This window comes from Molothrus ater, chromosome 15 (genome assembly GCF_012460135.2).
Source record: "Molothrus ater isolate BHLD 08-10-18 breed brown headed cowbird chromosome 15, BPBGC_Mater_1.1, whole genome shotgun sequence".
NCBI lineage: Eukaryota > Metazoa > Chordata > Aves > Passeriformes > Icteridae > Molothrus > Molothrus ater.
In genome coordinates, this window is record NC_050492.2 from 4,279,105 (window position 1) to 4,300,626 (window position 21,522).

Below are 21,522 nucleotides of genomic sequence, written 5' to 3' on the forward strand. Positions count from 1 at the left end.
TAAAAGGCTGGGAACAGTATGAGAGGTTTTTGTACAACTGGCAGTGAGCATTTCTGATCTGGGATGGGAGTGAATCTGGGGTGAGGGAATGACATCAATGCACGTGCTTTCATACATTCATTTTCCTTGCATCCATAAGCAACAAACGCTAACTCCAGTAAAATTGCCATCAGAGTTGGTAAGATTTTTGGTTTCAGCAAGCTTTGAATCAAAAAGTGCATAATAATTTAGGCAAAGGTTTTGTGTTGTGAATGAAACAGAAAAATGTTTCCACCTGAAATTAACCTCCAAAGTAACATAAACAGCTTTTTCTTAATCCTATCTGTTCTTTATTTATGGTTCAGCTGTCAGTAAAAGAATATTTCTTGCCTTACACAGCACAACTAAGCAATGACTGCTTCTTCATGTGTTTTTCCTACTGGTTATATTGGTGATATCTATTTTGGATTACTGCATTTTTGTATACTGTAAAGACAAGCAGGTTTTGGTAAGCAAATCTATTAGTGTGTACTGAGGAGAAAAATGACTGTTATTGATGGAGTACCTTGCGGTGTTTTCTATGAAAATTACTATGATTTTTCTTTTTTTCCTCTGAAAAGCAACATGATTAATTGTGTTCCTGGTGGTAAAAGATGAATGGCTGTAGATGGGGATGCAGCATGAAGCTGAGTGGCAGCAGCCCAAAACAAGCCGTTGTGCTTTGTGCATCACTGTGAGCAACATGCCGAGCTAAACCTTCCCTTTATGGGGGAAAGAAAATAAAGATAACTTCATTTGCAGTCAGCTTCTCTTGGGCAGGCTTGTTAAGGTCTTCAATCCCTTGTGACTCAAGTCACAACATTTATAATCAGGCCTGAAATTATGACATATTTTATCTAGGTTTTTTGGATTGTGTCCATCATAGTAACAGTGCAATTAGCCAGTAATATTCATATTTAAATAAACTGGAAATGAAAATGCATAAATATAACTTAGTCAGGAAAGCAGCCTGCAGAAACAGATCTGTATAAACCTGTACCCAATTTGCCATTGTTATTTTCTTCTGCTTTTATTAATGGGCTAGAGGAATTAATGTTATGTGTGTGCATGCATGCTTTGAGCAAAGGTACAGGAGATTGGAGAAGGCAAACACCAGCTGACACCATTTAGGAGAGGTCATAGCTAAGAAGTGCAGAACTCAGTACCTGCTGATGCTGAGAATAATATTTTGTGTGAGTTCTTTTCTTGGGGGTCCTTTCCGTGAGGCATTAGGCTGTTTTTCCCTGGGTCTCCAGCTCTACATCTATATCAAAACCACATGGAAAAAGCATAAACCTGACTTATGAAGGAGGAGAGCAGGGATTGAGCAGCTTCAGAACAAAGATTTCAGCTGGATGAAAACTAATGCTGTTCAAAAGCTCAATAGAGAAGAGATCCTTGCCTGTAGAGTTTCCAGATGGTGATGAGATACATTGAACTCGACTTGCTGTCTGCTCACGAGACAGGGAACATCTAATGGTTTAGAAAATCTTAGCTTGTAAATCAATCCAGGGAACAGACATCCTTGGCACCTGTTCTGCTCAACTTGTCCCTTTGAATCATGGCTGCTTCAAGCTTGGCATTTAGCAGGAATTTTCCATGTTTTCATTTTGAGGAATATGTTTCATCCCAGGATCTAACACAGCACGTCTCTCTGCAGAAATGTCCATGAGGTATGAATCTTCTTTTAGAGCATTGGGCAGTGCTTTGTGTCATCCAGGGATGACACAATCCCACTGGGATGGCAAGGCTTAGTAACTTGTCAATGTCCTCGCTGTCTTTGGAATTCTCTGTTCTAGTTTTTACATCTCCTGCTCAGTGTATGAGAAAACAATTTTCCATTTAAATTCTTTTGTAAATGTTCATTTCTTTCTCAAATGGTTCTTTTTTCAGGATCCTTCTATTTCATGTAGTTTATGTAATATATCTAGTATGTGTCAATGGTCAGAAAGTCGTTTTTTGAGGGGAAAACACAGGGAATGTGAGGGGTTTTATCCTCACACAGTCTTTTACATTTGAGAAGAGATGAGGATGCACAGAAAGTTTGGGCTCTGTGGGAGCAGAGCTACTCAAGCAGTGTCAGGATTGCACCCAGGAGTAGTTAAGCCTAGGAGAGCTTAATACTTTAAAATCAGGGAAAGGACAGTTTTTAAAGTCATAAAATTCTGAGGTTGTCCTGAAGTCTGTGTGTCCTCCACATTCCTTTTGACAAGGGCACGTAGTGACAGGAAAGGGGGAATGGCTTTAAACTGTAAGATGGTTGATTTGGATTTGGGCTGTGGCTGCCCCTGGATCCCTGGCAGTGTCCCAGGCCAGGCTGGATGGGGCTTGGAGCAGCCTGGGATGGTGGAAGGTATCCCTGCCCATGACAGGGGGTGGGACTGGATGATCTTTAAGGTCCCTTCCAACCCAAACTATGCCATGATTCTGTGATCATAAAGGGAACTGTCAGAAAGGACCTTTTATGAGAAAGAAAAAATGTGACTGTTCAGTAAATTAAGGGAAGAAAGGGAAGTGCTTTTTCTCTAAGAACAGAAGAGAGGAGTGGTTAGCAGGAACAGGGGAGAAAAGCTGAGATGTTTGAAGTTTCATCAGTCTGAAGTGGCAGAGGAGCATCAAGAAGGAAATGTCAAGAGGACACAGAAGCAGATGGGCTAAGTAGAACTGTATTTGATAATTAAATGAAACTGTGAAGACAGATCTACAAAACTTCATTCTGCACACTCTTTCCTTCAGTTTTCATTGCAGGTCCCCACTATATAGGTTCAATAGCATCCTGCCTGAAGTACTCACTTTCTTTTCTCAATCGACCAGTTCTTTCAATTGAGGCACTTTTTGCAGATGCTATTTCCCCACAGAACCTAATGACTCGAGCTTTTACTGATGACAATGGAGCAACATCTGCAAAGGTTATGAGTGGCCATAGGAAGGAGCTTCTGTGCAACAGGTAGATAATGTACATAATTCTTTTTAAAAAGAGAATTGGAAGCATTATAGCATGAAATGAAGGAACAGCAGGGAACAGGACATATTTTTGCCCAGGGCTGTGAGACAGGCAAAGCTTTTGAATATACCATCAAATATGTTTAAACTTCAGATTGCAATAGATAGTATTTTCTGTGATTTTTTAGCTTTCCATTTGATGCAATGCACCACAATAATAACAAATCTCCCCCTTGCCCAACTGTGTCCCCACAGCTATACAATCTTAGACTAAAAAATCAGAGATGTTTTCTTGAAAGAAAAATCATAAGTACAGGCTGTGTCTAATTCTCCCTCTCTTCTGTTTAGAAAAGGGAAATACTGTCATTTTTAGTGGCAACAGTGAAATTCTGATGATCGTTTTCTTTTTGGCTACATCTGCCCACTCTGACCACCTAAGGATCCAATGGTGCTTGGCAGCCTGAGGTCACTGGAGGCTCCCATTCTTAATGTGAATAAGGGGGGAAAAGATCAGCACAAATATCCTGCCCAGAAGCATTTGATTAAGTTCACTACAGAGCAGTTTTGTTTTCTAAGGCAGCACTGGGCTTTAGGAGTAAGGGAAATGAATCCATGAGCAGATTGTGTTGTCTCTGTGGTAGCTTATTGTCACTTCAAGACTTGGCAGGTTCCTTGATTGCTGTGTGACACTGTGTATGAAATAGCTTTTGGAAAGAATTGCCTTTGCATTCAGCTGTATATCTATTTCTCCCTGTGATATGTTTGCATTTTTCAGTATATTGTGCATTTCAAAAGCGATGAAAGTTCCACCTGCTGTACTGACACAAACTATCTCTGATAATGATCAAAGCAATGTGTTTCTACAAACATCACATCACAAAAGCTCTTTATCTTCTAATTCTTAGAAATAAGACTTTTATCAAGAAGATTGCTATTGGAAATACTCTGAAGTGAGCCTGTCTCATTGCTTCCTCCTGCATACATTGTGTCTAACTGCCTTTAATTAGTTGCTTCAGTTCCAGACAGTGCTATACAATCAAAAGGACAGGGGAGAGCAGGAGGAGGAAAATGAACCATCTGTCAGCATTATTCTCTCCTTTTTGGACACTACTTCTTCTTAACCCAACCCAAAGCAAAGGCAGCCTTTTGGGGTACATTTGGGTCCAAAAATGGCATATTTAGGGCTAGTGTCATTTTTCACAATTATTGCATGGCAATGTAGCTGCTTTTTGTTCACTCATAATTTTCAAAGCATTTGATGAAACCTCACTAATTGCAGCTTTTCTCCTAATTCTTTATGTTCTTTTCCCGTCTCTGTCTTCACACACACACTCACCTTCCTCAGGTTACCTGTCTGCTTTGGAACAGACTTGCTGTTTCTTGTAATCACCTCAAATCTCCTCCTCTCTTCTCTGCGTTGTTGCACATTTAGAAGCACAGAACTGCCATGGCTGGAGTCAGGGGAGCACAGGCTGCATGTCAGGACTCTTTGTCTGTGGCCATTCACACATTATTGTCCCTTGGACTCCTTGGGTTATCCCCTGCTCTGCTCCTAGTGATGTGTAAACACATTTAAGAGTCTTGAGCTCTCAAACTGAAAGCTGCAATGCGTTGCTATTCCTCTACCAGTGTTTAAAAGTCATGAAAGGCAGGTGAATTTAACTCAGATCTTACATAATTTATCTGATTGAAACACTCTGCAGTTGTTCCTGTAATTTGCCCATCACTCTGATGACAACTTTGCAAATTCCTTTCATTTTTAATAAGTAAATAGTCATTTACAGACCATGGGCTCATGCTCCTGCCCTCAGCACTTTCTGCTTGAGGGAAAGCACAGGTCTCCACCTGCTCCACTGCCTTGTTGCAGTGCTGCAGGGACATATTTTTGGGGCTGTGATGATCCTGGCCAGGATTTTGGGGCTCCAGCAGCTCCTGAGCAAGCCCCAAGCCCTGAGAGCCTCTGGGTTTGCCCTGGATGCTCCAGAACTGCTCATGTTGGGGGGAAATCTCGTCTGAGGCCAAGCTCCAGCACTTTTCTCACCATGTCTTTGCACTGCTGTGAGGGAAAGGGATAGAAAACACTGGTTATGATTTGAGAAACTGCATTCAGATTTCTCTATGGTTTGGTTTGGTTTGGTTTGGGGGTTTTTTGTATGTTTTGGTTTTATTCAGTTAAATTCTGTGTGTTGTATCCTTTTTTTCTCCCTGAAAGACACAAAGACTCAGCAGAACTACCTTCAGAAACCCTCTGAATATACCAAAACTGAAGATATGTTTGTGGTGCATAAGAATTATTCTTATCTGAATGGAAGGTTGTTTAACACCAGTAAATCACCTGCAGATTAGATGCTACACTGAACTTGTAATTAGGAATATGAATTTTTCATGGTACACTGAAACTGAGTATATTTGGGCTTTGGTTTGCATGGATTCTTCCTGAAGCTGAAGTCATTAGAGAACACAACACAACTGCTATGACTAATAGTAATGGAGCTGGGTTCCCTTGTACTGTGCAAGTGTTGCTGTTGTTAAATTGATTTGACTGTACTGATTATAGAACTCCCTTTTCTGTGCATCTTTGACAGCAGTTCAGATCTTTGTGTTGAAATTTGAGTCAGTTACTCTGAGGCTCCATTAGCCTGTGCAGAGCACGATGGGGAAGGGTTCTGGCTCTGCAGTGGGGGAAAGAATGGAAAACATTTCACTCAAGGAAGCACAAGCTTCACATAAACCAGGTGGGTCTGTTTGGCAGAGAGTCTGGTTCTTAATAAGAAAGTGAACTGACGTGTTTCAGTTAGGAAGTTTATTTTAGGCTCTGCCTCATTTTATTTTTGAGTTGAAGTAGTCTTCAAAAAAGCAAAATATCTGAACAGCTTTGTTACCCACCATCCTTATTTGCAATTACAGTGGAGGCACTGGGAAGAGAGAGGGATGACTCTTGAGTCACAGATGCATCCACAGGTATCCAAATATCACAGTTATCCTGGATTCCCCATGTAGGCAGAGTGCAGGGCTGTGCAGATTCCTCCCTTGAGATCTGAATTGTCCTCTTAATTAATTGTGGTGGTGTTCACAGGGGTCCCAGGATGAGGGAAGAGACAGGAATCTTGACTCCATGTTTCAGAAGGCTGATTTATTGTTTTATGATATATATTATATTAAAAGAAAATTATTTCGTAAGACTATACTAAAAGAATAGAGAAAAAGAATTTCATCAGAAGGTTAGCAAGGAAAGGAAAGGAAAATGGAATGATAATAAAATCTTGTGACTGACCAGAGAGTCTGAGACAGCTGGACTGTGATTGGCCATTAATTAAAAACAACCACATGAGACCAATCACAGATGCACCTGTTGCATTCCACAGCAGCAGATAACCATTGCTTACATATCATTTCTGAGGCCTCTCAGCTTCTCAGGAGGAAAATCCTAAGGAAAGGATTTTTCATAAAATGTGTCTGTGACAATGAGCCATGTCAGAAAGCTGAGTGATTGATGGCTCTTTTAACCTCAGAAATTACACTGGGACAAAGTTTGCTCTCCTCTGACATTGCCATTCCATGTGCTGAGGTTAAGCTGAGCATCACCAGGGATGCCAAGGCAGCACTTTTTGTGTGTGTGGTGGTCACTTGAGTGGGATACAGAAAATAACTGGGGAGGTGCTGCCATGAAAAGAACTCATCAGCTAAAAACCAGTGCAAGGGTGTTGGTGCTGCAGCTGGACAGCAAATATTTCATCTGACTGTTGTGAGACTGCAGCTCCCCTGGGTGTTGCAGCCTGATGGGACAGTTAAAAATAGGGTCCTGTGTATAAATTCTTTACAAACTGCAGGTTCGGTGACTGATCAACAGAATGTGGATTACAAGAAGTGAATGAACACCAAGAGCAAACCAAACAATGCTGCTTGTGTGTAAAGTATCTAAAGGGAGGGGTTTTCATGGAAGCTGGCACATAGCTGGAGATGTATTTCACTTTTCAACTTCTTTTTTGCAGACATTTATGCAGGATGATCTTATGTACATCCAAAAGGCTTATGGAATTTATTTAAATGTAATTTATAAAATAGTGTGCTTTCCTGGTATTTCTGCTCTCCTGTATTCTAGGGACATAAATTAGGATTTTAACAGATTTCTTTGTGTGCTGGTACCTCTCATTCATCGCAGTTGATGATTAGTTTAGGCAGTTATTGTAAGTGGTGTTTAATTAGTGCAGCAAAGGAATAGAGACTTGTTCAGAATATTCTCATGAGGTTTCTCAGGAGGGTGTTTGCAGAGCTCAGACTGCATTTGATTCTAGTAGGACTGAAAGAGTTCATTGACACTGAAATGACTGAGTTTATTACAGATATCCCACTTAATACTGTAAATCTGTGTATAATATAAAAGTCTTTGGAAGATATGAACTGTTACTTGTCATTGTTTAACAGAGTACTGTGGATTCATTTGTTTGAAGAGCCCAGGCCAGTATTTCTGCTTTATTAAAGCAGTGTAGGAATAAGGATATAGGATTCTACATCCTTCTTCACTGGAGCCATACAAAATTATTGGCAGGAATGCTAGTTATAGATATAATTTCTAAGTAAATGAGGTGTGGATTCCAGGGTTATGCATATTTTGAATTAATCGGGTGAGAAAATTAATGTGGTTTTGTGCCACATTGCATGAGTCACAGAAGAAAATTAATAATCTAATGTTTTTATCAATTCAGACTCTGGCTAGTTTGGCAGCTTGTGAAGATTGGAGATTTGTGTTAGGTTCCCCTAAAAAACTGCTTCAGTTTATGTCAGTTTATTTCTTAGACTGAAAAATCAAATTACCTTACTTTCCTTGCTGAACCAAACCCACAGTGTGGAGTGGCTAAGTTAACACTGTGCTGATTTATTTCCTGAAGTTCCCAAGTAACTCAGTGATGGCTTTTCTGCACAGCAGAGCTGGGTCATGGCAAAGTGGGGAAGCACAGACCCCTGCTGTATTATCTGTCATCTCTGCTCAAGCACTTGCCTTGTTCTCCATGTCGGTAATGAATAATCTGCTTGGTGCTGACTTTGTTCTTTGGGCAAACCCCTTACTAAGGAAAGTGATTTGTATTTAAAAGCACCAGCACTGACCTTCCCTGAAGTCCAGCAGAACTCTGAGCAGTTGCAGAGGACAGCCTCTCTCTCTCTCATCTGGAAGTCCTGTAAGCATTTGAGATGTGACTTTCAAAATCATTGTCCACTGGCACAGCTCTGCAGACAGTGGAGCCAGGGAGAGCTTTATTCCAGTGGGAGCAGTCAAACCTGAACTGAATGTTCTGCTTTATATGTCAGGGTTGCAGGAATGAGTTACAAGAGCAAAGCTGTTTGAAATAATTCAGGATGTCAGAAATAGAGAACGCTCAGCTTCCATCAGAGAGTGATGTACAAAACCCAACAAATGTGCTCAGAGACAGAATAACAAAATGCTGTCTGTGTCTGCAGTAACATGTGTGTTCTACTCTGCTGGAAAGTGCAGAGGAAACCAAAAAAAGAAGAAAAGAAAAGCAGTGGCAATTCCAGATCGTCAGTGTAAGTGCCACCAGCATGAGGGGCCTCTGGGAGCTGAAATCAGGCTCAAAGGGCACTCGGGGAGCATTTAAGGCCAGAGCTTGGCCATCAGCTCAGAATCTGCTGTTATTAGCATGGGCTGCGGTATTTCTACAGTTGCATTTAAATAAATGCAGCAAACCTAAATGGCATTTTTACTGAAAGGAGACACCAGGAGAGAGTAAGTAATAAAAAGCAGGGCAGATTGGGCACTCAGTGTGTTGTGGGAGCTGCAGGTGCTCTCTGGAAGGAGCAGTGAGCACTCCTCTGGTCGTGTTTTCTGTCGTGCCAGCTCTGTCTCTGAACTCGCCCGGGCTCTGTTCGTGTTCACTAACCCCAATTGTGCTCCAGGGTGTTCCTGCAGTAGCATAAAGGATGACCTCTTGTATCCAGCACCTTTTTGCATGGGTGGAGTGGAGAGCAGCTCTCCGTGAACCTTCAGCTTGTGCTTCTCCATGCTGCTTCCTCTGAACGCTCCTCTCTCTCTGGCGCTGCCTAACTCTGACTCTGGCTGTCCATGGGGTTTTCCTTTGTGCTTGATCTAACCATGTGGTAGAACAATACAAATGGAACATGGTTCTGTCAAGCACCATGGAAGGCTGCATACTCCCTGCAGCATGGCATGCCTGGATACTTCTGCTGGGGCAGAAGCATCAAAAGGTGAGAGATTCCCATTCCCTTTCCCTCTCGGCACAGTGGAACTGGTGGAGTGTTGCTAACCAGGCTCCCAGGGAGCCACAGAGATGTTTGCACAGACTTTCCACAGGGCTTGCATGCAGAATAACCATTTCTAAGTCATTAGAATTACTGCATTTCTAAGTATTTCTAAGTAATTAATCTGTTTAACTGCTCTCACAATGAAGGAGTCAGGCGTTCCGCTGGTTGATAATGTTCAAGGGTGATTCCAGCTATACCTACAGAGATTAAAAACCACTTTTGTCTCCTTACCTTGTGCATAATGTAAGCTGCATCTGTCTGTTTGAACTGTCCAGTGAATCCCTCTGCTTGAGGTACACTTTGGATGCCATTTCTGCAACGAGACACCTGCCACTCAGTGTAACTTTGGACCTGCTCTTAATGTGTTGGCATTGCATTGTGAACAAATATAATGCAAAAAACCCCTTCATAAGAGTCTGCAAAGCATTGTTTTCTTCACTTGAAAATGACATGGCTAACATGGCCTGTTTGGGAGCATCACTATCCAATAATTCCAGAGGGCAAAGCTGAGTCAGCAAAGCCAAATGGGCCATTTTAGCTTGGACAGCTTAGAAAAGATCTTCAAAATAGTTCTGCGTAACTCCCCCCTATACAGAGATAATGACACCTATTCATAAAGGACTTTGAGAGTCTCATACAGAAGTTTTCTTACATTGAAATATTTCCTTGTCTTGCAAATTTGTCACATCTCTATTGTGGAGCTGTCAAAAGAAGGACATGCAGGATTCTTAGATTTTATCTGTAGTTACTGATAAAAATTAACAATAGCAATGTGAAATTATGACCAAAAAATGCACTTCTTTTTTATTCCCTATGAGAATTGTGATCTCGTGGCTGTATGAAGAACTTTTGAGATTCCTGGGTCTTTCATTCGAGTTTTAGACAATCTGATCTCAATGGTCATACTTTTGGTGCCAAATTTGAGGCAGCTGGATCATTTTCTGGAATGAATGGGTCAGGTCACTTTTGAGACAGCCTGATTTGTAGCAGAACAGATCCTCCAGAACTCCTTTTAAGTCCTTTGGACAAGGCTAAGTTTTTAAAACTGAAATCAGGTTTTCTAAACAACGCTTTAAAAGAAGAGTAGAACAAAAAGGTATTTCTCTCTGTTGCCTGATTCTCCATGTGGGTATCAGAAAGGCACACAGAATGTTTGAGCACTTGGAAATGTGGTGTTTCTTTATCTCAGTGCTGCTGTTCTGTAGAATGCCATGGTGTGTTTGTTTTATGATAAGAAGAAATCACAGTACCTGATAGAAGTGTCACATTGGTTGTGAAATAAAAATGTTATCAGAGTAACTAACAAATCAAATAACTACAACTGCCCTCAGTTACACACGGGCCTTGCTGTTGCCTTGGCTACTTGTTTTACAGCAAGCTTTAATTCTTCCTCATTTGGGGAGTTGCTAGGGACTGTTGGGTCATGTTCTGTCCTGCATCTCTTTTCTGTGGCTTTCCACGGATGATTTTATAGTGCACAAGGAGTATTCCATGCCTGTGGTGGTGAGCTGTGTTTCCTGAGTCCTGTTGTGTTCTCTCAGAGCCTGGCAGTCAGGAGGAATGGATATATGTGCTTAAACAGCTCTGCAAGCAGATGGCTGCATTTCACATTGCTATCCCAGATGGGAATATCTTAATAGAGCAGCCACCTGTCCAAGTGATCTCAAGGCTCAGGTCAAACAGTAAATTTTATCAAGTCTTTGGCAGGTGATTCCTGCTGTCTCTCAGGCTAAGAGATGGCTGAGTACTGGCTGAGCACATACAGGGTGTTGATTACTTTTGACTCAGTGATTACCTGAGTAACTCTTGTTTAAACTCAAAAAGAAAAATGAAAAAAAAAATAGAAAGGGAGAGAAGGAACAAAAAGTGTGAAGGTGATGTTCACCTTCATGTTTGCTCCCTTCCTCTCCTGCTGAGCTGAGGCCTTTCCCCTGTTTCAGTGGTGGTACAGATGCCCAGGCAGCATCAGCTTCTGAGAGCTGCTGCAGTGTGGAAGGTTGTGTGCCTCACCAGCAGGAGGATGGGTGCCACGTCAAAGAAGTCAAAGTGTGATAAAATTCTGTATTTGTTCAGCCAGAAAGCTTGAGAGAAAACCAAACATGTATTTTTCACCCTCCAGTGTTATACACTGCTTTTTCTCCTTCATAAGGAATTCCACTCTCCCATCCCTTTTCCCTATAGGAAGGTGAATCTTGTATCCATCAGCAGACTAAAAATTTTGCTTAATAAATGTTTACCCTATGAAACTTTTTACATTGTTTGTGATTATTTTTTTCAACAAAAGCTTTTACTAGGAAACTTAGTAGTGCTTCTTCAAGGGTTAAGTTGGAGATTTCCAAGACACTTTCTGATCACTGATTGTTGGTGGGTTATTCAATGTGTACTGTAATTGTAGCAATTTTAATAAACTCCGGTTCTGATAACTGTTTGTCTTTGGTATTGTTTCTAAGGAATCATAAACAACTAAACATTCTGGCTACCCAGCTTGGAATGTCTAGGACTGGAAATAAAATGTTCGATTTTTTTTAAAAGGATAAGTGTTTAAATGATAATGGTGTGGGTAAACTGTTAGACTGTATTTTTATAATGCTTTAAAATGCCCACTGGTCCTAATACTTTAAGTGCTGTTCTGTCAGGGAAGTTGCACTTTAGATGTATAATTTATAATAAGCACAAAAACTAGTAAAGAATTTAGCACCACTGAAGTAGCAAGGTACAAATCTGTACGTCAATGTTCCCATAATCCAACTTGGAATTACAAAACTAAACCAAAGTGTGTCTGTGGGATCGGAGTGTTGGATTGCCTCTAGAATTGCTTTTTTTCAGTGCATCACCCTGTGGACATAATGCATAACATAAATTAAAATAATAGTGGATTTAGGAAATGTCATTTTTCTCTCAGAAAATAGTACATGGTCATAAACTGGGCACTGGTGTATTTATCAGTCAGGAAGGGGAAGCAGGTGATGAATGTCAGCAAGGCTCCATAAGCAAATTTCAGGTTGGGCTTAAGTTTTTGTTGATGTTTTTGGGTTCTTAAAACATTTGTTCAGTTCCTCTCTCTGAGAAAGCCTTGTAATTGACTTTTAAAAATTTGGAAACCTTGAAAAATGCTTCTTGGTAATTACAATCCCTGGGCCTTGCACAGGGCTCCTGCAATGGTTCTGGTGCTTCCATTATGAAATACGAAGTGAGTGGGCAGGAATTGCATGGTGGGGGTTTGGCAGCACTTTGCTTACACACACATTTATTAATCCTCCAGGTTCCTTGAAACACTGAGATCGAGTTTCCAACCTGCTGCTATTAAACGAGAAAAACCAAACCTGAAAAGGACAGATTAGTTCACTGAGCCTAATTGGAAAAGCATTTCATTAGAATGGGTCAAAAACCCAGTCAAAGAGGTCTGGCAATCACAGTGTAATGGTACATCAGGGAGTGCTTCTCACTAAGTATGCTCTACCCATTCCTTAATTAAAATGAAAATGATTTAAACTGCTATTACTTTCCTTTGCTGTTTGTTTAACATAGTTAATAAAGATATCTAATTATTGGAAAGTTGACAAGGTTGTCTAATAAAAGATTGCTCTGAAAAACAGCTCTAATAGCTGAGGTCTGAACATTTGGGACTTTCAAATGGTATCTTTAAAAGTCTTTTGTCATTTGAATTCTTTCATGAGATGCCTTTTCCTTGTTGCTGGACTAAATTCCAGATGGGAAAAAAGTGACTTTGCTGGAAAATACCTTAACAGGTAGGCTTGTTAGACAAGGAATTATTCTGTTAAGGGGAGAGTGAAAAACCAGGGACAAGTCTTGGGAGTAATTTTAAAAATTGCTGAGCACAAGTCCTTGGCAAGTGTTAGAACTGTGTGCAGGAGCTGGGGGATGACAGGAGGCAGTGCTGAGGATGGATTCCATGGTACCTCTGGTCACTGCAGTTCTCAACAACTGTTTGCTGGAATATATTTTCCTTTTATTGCAGGCTCAGAGGATTACAGAAGTAAATTCACTGGGAAGTGCTTCATGGACCTTGTGTGTCCCGAGAAGTGTCGCTGTGAGGGGACAGTGGTGGACTGCTCCAACCAGAAACTCACCCGGCTGCCCACCCACCTCCCCGAGTACACCACTGACCTGTGAGTGTGCCTCTGACACGGCTCTGCAGCCTCACTTGTTGGTTTTCCTAATTTTTAAAGGCTGTAAAAGCGACTCAGATGGTTAAAGGCACCTCCTGCTTTTATCCCTGTATGAAAATGGGAAAGCTATTTTTATTTCATTTTCTTAGCACCAGCCCTGTGTCCTTCTCCAATGCTGGCCAGGCCCAAGCTGTGTCCTTCCTGTCCAGCCTACTTTGGAGTCCTCTGCCTTTGCACCTGGCCATTTTTATTGAAGAAGTGTTTTTAACCATTTGAGTGAATCTATGATTGGGAGCTCATTGCATCTCAGCATTGCCTGCTACTTGGGTGGAGCAGGTCTTATTAAATTAATGTAACCTCAAGACATTTGAGTATGAGAAAACATTTTTATTGCTTAGCAACTGAAGATTCTGGTTCTCTTCTTGCATTAGTAGCCCATTCGAACAGAATTTTCTTTTTTGAATTAGTGTTGTATTTATTGTACTTATTCTATTTAAAACCTGATAAAAATTATTGATCTGAAGTCAAGAAAAAATATGAGAGATATCCAGAAATGCAGCAAAGACTCTGCATTGCAAAATGGAGCTATGTGCAATCAGAGAACGAATTTTACATCCCAAGTCTGCCAAGACAGTGGCCTTCACATTCATTTTGAAGATCAGCAGACTTTTATAGAAAAGGAGCTGAAATCAGAACCCTTTTGGTTACGTGGCCCCATCTCCAGTTGCGTGCCTGGTGTAGCAGAGTGCACCACAGAGGTTCAGTCACACACAGGGGGTTTGTGTGCAGTGGCTTAGCTCAATAATTCCTCTTCCCATGCACTGGGAGATGAAGGGGCTCTGACACTGTCCTTTGGCATTACATGCTTTAGGGCATCCTAAGCTTTCACTGTAGATACTCCTCTATGTCCTTTTTCCTTCAAAGCTAAACTCTTTTACCTGTAGGAGTCTGGGGGAGATGGCGGGGAGTGCCTTGCTTAACAAAGGTCATGGTTCTCTGTGTGGCAGCCCTGAATGTCACAGGGATGTATTTACAGACATCTGGGAAGCATTAAATATCTCTCTGTTTGCTCCTCTCAGGCGTCTCAATGACAATGATATTTCTGTTTTGGAAGCTGTTGGACTCTTCAAGAAATTGCCCAACCTCAGGAAAATGTAAGTCTGAGTTTCTTGTTACCATAAAGGCAGCCTTGGATTGGAAGGAAGGAGGGAGGGATGTGTTTTTGTATTTATGTAGTGCAGTAGTAGAAATCACTTTTTTGATGTGAGTTTAACGAAACTGAAGGAGTTCCCTGTTGGATGGACAGGCACAGTTTAACCACACTGACAGATGAAGACCCCTAGGCTGACATTTCAGTGGGCTTTTAAGGCTACATGTCCTAGTCTTTCACTCAGAGACTGACAGAAATTCTGTCCCAGAGTTTATTCCACTGTATGCTTATTGTTGGAGATGATTATGACATTTAGCATTTTGGTTTTGTCTCTCAAATGTATTGTGTGCCTCCAGCTGTGGTGTGGTTGTTTCAGATAGTCAAAGGAAAATCATATTACAAGATATGGACAATGGCAGCTTCTGGTGATCATTATTGGTTTAGAGAGGAGAATAAATTAGCAAACATATAGATCAGTCATTCAAATATTGCTGTATAATTCTGCTGACAGTTCTGGCACAGTGCATTGTATATATTTAATAAAAGCAGTGTTTTGGAAAGAGAATAATATGTCAGATACCTGCTGATAGTCTTCAAAATGGATCCTTCTGAAGTTATTTAAAGTTTTAACCCTATGGACCCATTGCTAATGTCTCATTTAACTGTTTGCTTTTAGTAAGGTTTTATTGTCTGGATCAAGCTAATTTAGGTAACCCAACCAACCCAGGCAATTTGTTCTGCATTTGTTTCACGTGGTTTCTGCCATCTGGAGCTTCCTGGCCATTTGAGTCCCTGTGAGATCTCAGGGGCTTTGGAGGCAACTGTAGTGGGATTCTTTTTAATTCTGCAGGAGTTTCAGATGCAGCACTGCAGGCTTGGGGTGGGGCTGTATCTGTGTGAGTACAGCCCATCAGGCTTGGGGAACTAATCACAAACATTTGCCTCATGTTTTATGAATGATCAATAATTTGTAGCTACAGTACACTCAGAAAATGATGTTGACATTGTTAAGTGCTCTGTTCCCTGTGCAAGTAGATAGTAAACAGGAATGAAAAATGCATGCTATATAAGAGTATACACAAACTGGAAAGCATCTGTCCTCATCAAACCTTCAGGATTTATGTTTTGAAAATTGGAATAATTTGTTTTTATTTAAATGTTACAGTAGGGAAGTACAGTGCTGTCCCTCCTGTCCTCATTGATCCCTCAGAGGGAAGGATGCCTCGACAAGGGCTGTATTTTGGGCATAAATCCAGCATGAAACCATTGTGGGGGATTTTTAAGAGTTGTTTCTTGTGAAACCAAAGATTCTTTTATCTGTCCTTGGTGGCTGCTGAGATCAGAGGAGGTCAAACTCATGGCAAAAGGAATCTGCACCCTGCACAGGGTCTCTTGCTGGGGTTTAGTGGCAGCCTCCAAGCAGAGGCTCTTAATGAAATCTTTGTTTCTTTTGTTCTGCCTGATGCTCTAAAGAAGTTTCTCCATTTTAATTAAAGGGATTTTCTGAAAACAGTGGTTTTTCATATGAGGACACCAACATTTCAACCACAACTTTATTCAGTGGCCTGATACCTAAAAAGCCAGATTAGACTTTTTTTTCCTGTTTCTTCCATTTTGTGAAAAAAAATAAAAGGGGTTACCAGGAAGAAACAAGCAAACAAACACCCAAGTTATTATTTGGCCTTTACTAGGCCAAATCCTTCTGCTAATGAAAGTCCCCAGCAAGGAGGGAAATGTGGGCAGTGCCTCAGATGGGATTGCTGCTGAATCAAAGAGGAAGAACATTGATCCAATCGCCACTTTTGAGTGTGTACAGGGGACCAGAAACCTAACTATTATTTGATTGACAGTATTGACTCTGTCTCATCATATATTCCTTGTCTGCTTAAGTGTTAAAGGCAAACAGCAGGTGGAGGAATCTGTCTGGAAATTGAATTGCCTCCTAGGCTTAAGAAAACAGCTCAGAGCTTTGCAGTGGCAGGGCATTAGCCAAAATAATATAATTTTTTTTCCTTTATTTTTTCTCTGAAATACTCTTTTTTTCCAAAATGCATCTGAATATCTGTAATATGGATATCTGAAGGGTATTTGAATGCTTTTCCTCTGGTTGTCTTTCACTTGAGTTTAGGAGTTGTGACAGATCCATGCCAAGGAACTTGGAAAATAAACTTCATTTCAGAGAGTCATGGTTACACTGTGGCTGGTAAAGCTCCAGCAAAATTCCAGAGAGAGTCAAAATGATGGGGAAAAAGGGGAAGTGTCAGACCACCTTTGCAACAACCCCACTTCTAATATGCAATTAGCTCTTGTGCTGTAATTTGTCTGCACATAGTCCTCCTAAACTGAACCTCATTGTATGACTTGTCAGCCTAGGATTTAATACATTTTAATGCAAAACAAAATTGAATTCTTGATATAAAAAAGGAAAGGTCAGAGATACATAATGCAATGTGATGCCACATTTTACTTAGGAATTAAATAGCTAAGATTACCCTGCTGGTTTTTAAAAGGTTAACATATCTGAATGTGCCTTTAAAAAAATAATCAACTTCAATAATTAGCTGCAAAATCCCATATACACAGTGTGGTTTTCACAACCTAAATTTTAATTTTCTTTATGCTTAATGCTTTTTACAGTAGAATGAAAAGATTGGTATAGATTCTTCTAGACAGGTCTCATCCAGTCCAGAAGTAATTTACTGGGTTCTGCAGTGACCCCTGTTTTGCTTTTATCGTGTTTTTACTGCATGGCCTTACCTGATCTTGCCTGTGCAAAGGGAAAGCTGAAGGCTCTGAAGGCTGAAGTCCCATCCCCATCCCACCAACTTCAGGCTCCAAGGACTGTGCTGCTGGTATTTTGCAGTGGTTAGCAAAGAGCACTTTGGATCTGCCTGGAGTGCAGCAGAAACACAAGGATGCATTTCTGAGCTCTTTAGGAGTGGGAGCAGCTCCAGGACTTTTTTAAGGGAGGTCCTAAAAGGGCTTCAGGAGCTGCTGCCCTCCAGCCATGGCAGCTGGAAGCTGCTGCTGCTCACAGGGAATTATGCTTCCAATGCAGAAACAACAGGGAATTATGTTTCCAGTGGGAGATCTCACTCAACACATCAGGGTCTCATGTCAGACAGGGAGAGGGGAGGCATCCCCATTCACAGAGGTGAAGTTTTGACTTCTGTGGAAGGCAGCAGTTAATTTCCTGCAGCAGCCACCAAAATCAGCATGAATCAAGCACTGGGAGCCCCACCACTCCCTGGCAATGCCTCAGCTGTTAATTAGAGAAAAAACCTTCCAGTGCCTGGGGACTCCCATGGCAGTGGGAGCCTGCAGGGGCTCCCTGGCCATGACAGGTTCAATGTCCAAAGCCCCCCAGATATCTGACTCAGGGAGCACAGAGAGACCCTGAAAGACTTGCTGAAATGGGACACTGACCCACAGGCAGAGGCTGGAGCCCCCAGATGCCATCTCTGGAGCTTGCCCACTGCCTTGTGCCTACAGGAAATCAGTGGCCATTCCCACTGAGGTCCCAGCTGCTGTTTCTGCAGGGGAAAAAATTCAGCAATGAGCTCACATTCAAAATAGAGAGGTGAACTGCCATACTTGATGCACTGCGGGGGAGAAAGGGGACTGACCTCTTCTCTTGAGAACAAGACTAATGAAAAATGTTTACCTCAAAACCTGAAAGGGTCATCTAACAGTTCATTCAGTTAAGCCTTGCCAAAGTTATGAAGTGAACATATAATATGGTTTTTATTATAAGAAATGTCAGGCTGTCTTGCCAATAGCTGGTACTGCCAACCCACCTCCAGCATGTAATTGCCTTTGGAGGCTTAATTTGGCTGTAAGTATTCCTGCTAGATTGAACTGTATGGAGTGTCAGACCAGGATCTGAACATTTTATATGTGAAATAAAATTGAATCATGATAAAGTTTGTGGACTAGGAGTCAGCTTCAAAACCAGGATATCAGGTTTCTTGGGGAGGCAGAAGTAGTTTGTGCCCTTGGAAACAGCTGTTACCTGTTGTTCCCTCCCCTAAGCATGAATTTTGCCATGGCAAATGAGGTTGCAGTCATTTGTTACACAGAACCAGACTTTATTTTCTGGAAATGGGGCTGTGTTGTGCTTCGTGCCATTTGGGCTCAGTGTGGTTTTTACAGCAAGGCCATCAGTCTGCTCTGCTGGATGAGTGCAGGGCTGTCACAGGGTGCAATTCACTGTCTGTGTGTAGCATTTCAGGCTTTCAGTGCCATGCAGCTCCTGAGAACAGCTCACACCATCAAACCCACACTCTTGGTAAAGGCTGTAAACCCCCCTCAGCATCCTCCAGAGGAATGCAGCAGCGCTGGGATTTTCCTGCTCACATGTGCTTAAGGATTCCAAGCACATCTCCAGCAGACAGAGATATTCTAGGGAAACCCCCCTCAGAACAGGCTGGTTTTGTGCAGGGCTGGAGGTGAGACCAAGCAGATCTTTTGAGGCTGCAGATCTCTCTCAGGGGTTTTCCAGATGGGAAGGGGTGTCAGTAACTCAGCACTGGGGAGCTGCAATGCTGACATGGCCCCAGCAGGTACAGCAGGGTGGATGCTTCTGTTAATTCTGAATAGAATCCAGCTTGCTCTTGAAGTTATGAGATCAACAGAAATAATATTATTATAAACTTCAGCCATAAAGTGAATAAAATGTGACTGAAAAGTGAGCTGTGTGAACAATGTCACCTTGATAGCTTCTTGAGCTCTTCATTTCCTATTCACAGCCCCCCATAAAGCAGACCCAGGCTTTCTGAAAATTTATTTTGACCTCCTGCCCAAAATAAAAGTCTGGAAATAGGATTAAATGTTATCACCAGGGTAAATCAGGAAGTCCTTATGGAAAAAGCCTGCAGGAGTTACCAGGCTGAGGTCAGGCTGGCTCCCATTTGGGTCCTGCCAGAGGGCATAGGAGTCTCAACACTCAGTTTCTTTTCCACTGTCTTTCAGTATTTCAAGAAGAATTCCTGGTAGGAGCTCAGTGTTGCAAGAGGATGGGGCTTTTCTGTAGTGGGAGTTTGCTATAAAATTTCAGTAGGTTTTTTTCTGATAAAAAAATTCCTTGTCAAGTGTGATGATCACATATAAAAGAATCTTTTAGAGCTGGGAAGGATGGAGTTAGAGGTCTCAGAGTTGCAGACCAGGCAAAAGGTTACAGTGCTTTCATTTTTTAAGCTTTATACCAGCTGATTATTTTTCCTGGTAACTCTTAGATTGAAAAGTATGTAATTCTTCATGTTTATTATTCTAGCTGTTCAGACTTTAGGAGGAAACTTTTTTTTTTTCCTTTTGGTGACTGAATGTTGTCATCTACCACTTTTTTTTTTTTGTTGCATTCTGATATGGGAAACTCCAACTCAGGAAGACAAATAACAAAATCCAGGTTGGCAGAACATCTGCTTTGACAGTACTTCAGGCAGGATTGCAGGACTGTAGCATAACCTATTTATTACTGCAGAGCTTCTCCTTTCTCTGCCTTGCAACTTTGATTTCAGCATAATGTTGGATTTTCAAATCTTTTGCATGGGAAAGGTATTTATAATTGGCTTCTTCTGAGGCTGCTGGCATATTTATGGGTAATTCTGTCTTGCTGAAAAGATCAGGCATTATTAACTCAAATGAGCAGAGTTGCCTATCTGCAGAAGTCCTTTGGCAGCAATTAAAATTCAGATGTTAGCACATGTATAAAGTGCCAATTCCTTTGCAAATGGTGCCCAGCTTTTGTCTCCAATATTTGCTCTTTTCTGCCTTCAGTATCTAATAGACCATTAAAATTACCCCCATGTTTTAATATATGTACCTAAATATCTTTTATATGGCAAAAAGTAACTAATAAAACTTTACAGCTACAACTGTAGGTCAGTTTGCAATCTGCAAAGTCTTTGTCAATTTTAGCAACTCACCCTCCCTTCCCACCACAAACATTTACTTACTTATTCTGTGCAAATATGCATCATGGCATGATCTTTACCAGGAGGGGCATCTTTGGGAGCATTTATTTATGCCAGCATTCAGAAGAGATGCTGAGCTATAAACATTTCCACTGAAGAAATAGCTGAGCCCCAAAATTAAATGCATATGTCAGAATATCCTCCCTTGACTTGCTTTGACACTGAACATAAACTCTTCATGTGAGCCTTAGCACAAAGCACTAAACTTCTGGAAAGAGAAATCTGCCTGTAAGTATTTCTAGATGTTTTTATGTTATTTTTGGCTGATTGCTGGCATGCTCCTATTCTTTCTGATCACAAGAAAGCACAAGAGGTGATGGGCCACATGCTGTAGGCCCCACTCTCTGACAGTTGTTCAGCAGACATAAACCAGTGTACTCCAGTTTCCCACATGAAACATATTTCCAAGGCTCTTTTTTTTATTTTATTTTATTAAGTGATGACTTCTGAAAAGAGCAAGACCCACATTATTTCTATCTGAGGCCAAGCTGTCCTCTTTCCATGTCTTCTGTCAACTTTTATCCCAGTAAAGTTGCCAGCTCTTCTGAGCAGGGTAGCCCAGGTGTTAATCTGATACCTTGTCATTTGTTTTATATCACCTGGAATTGGATTTTGAAACTATTACTCATGCTGTGTCTGTACTGGGATCATCTCTGGAATAATGTGGTATTCTGCATGAGTAATGGTGTTGGAATTTAGCATCTTCTTGGGAGCAAGAATATATCTTGTACTTTCTCCTTTTTGTTGTAGATAGTAAAACAAAGACCAGTGTTTCCTGTCATAGACCTCAACAAATAGAATTATTCATCATAATCTATACAGGACATCATGGGAGATATTTGAAGGACTCAGGCTCAAAGTTTTAATGTGCTTAAGGCCTTCTATATAAATGCTTTAAATAATTAAATGCCATTTATTTTTATGCATGATGGCACTTTTATCATTCAGAAATTGTCTGTTCATGGGGGTTTTCACAAATATGAAATATTCAAAAGATTAATTTTGCATTTCAGGAGAACTTCATTTGACT

General features: G+C 41.1%; 1 protein-coding gene across 1 annotated transcript in view; it reads left to right on the top strand.

Annotated features, from left to right (window-relative positions):
* SLIT3 (slit guidance ligand 3) overlaps positions 1–21,522 on the top strand; it is a 490,596-nt gene that overhangs the window by 356,915 nt on the left and 112,159 nt on the right. The window contains exons 15-16 of the mRNA XM_036391775.2: positions 13,220–13,370; positions 14,450–14,524. Coding sequence (XP_036247668.1) covers positions 13,220–13,370; positions 14,450–14,524 — 226 coding nt within the window. The remainder of the gene's footprint in view (positions 1–13,219; positions 13,371–14,449; positions 14,525–21,522) is intronic.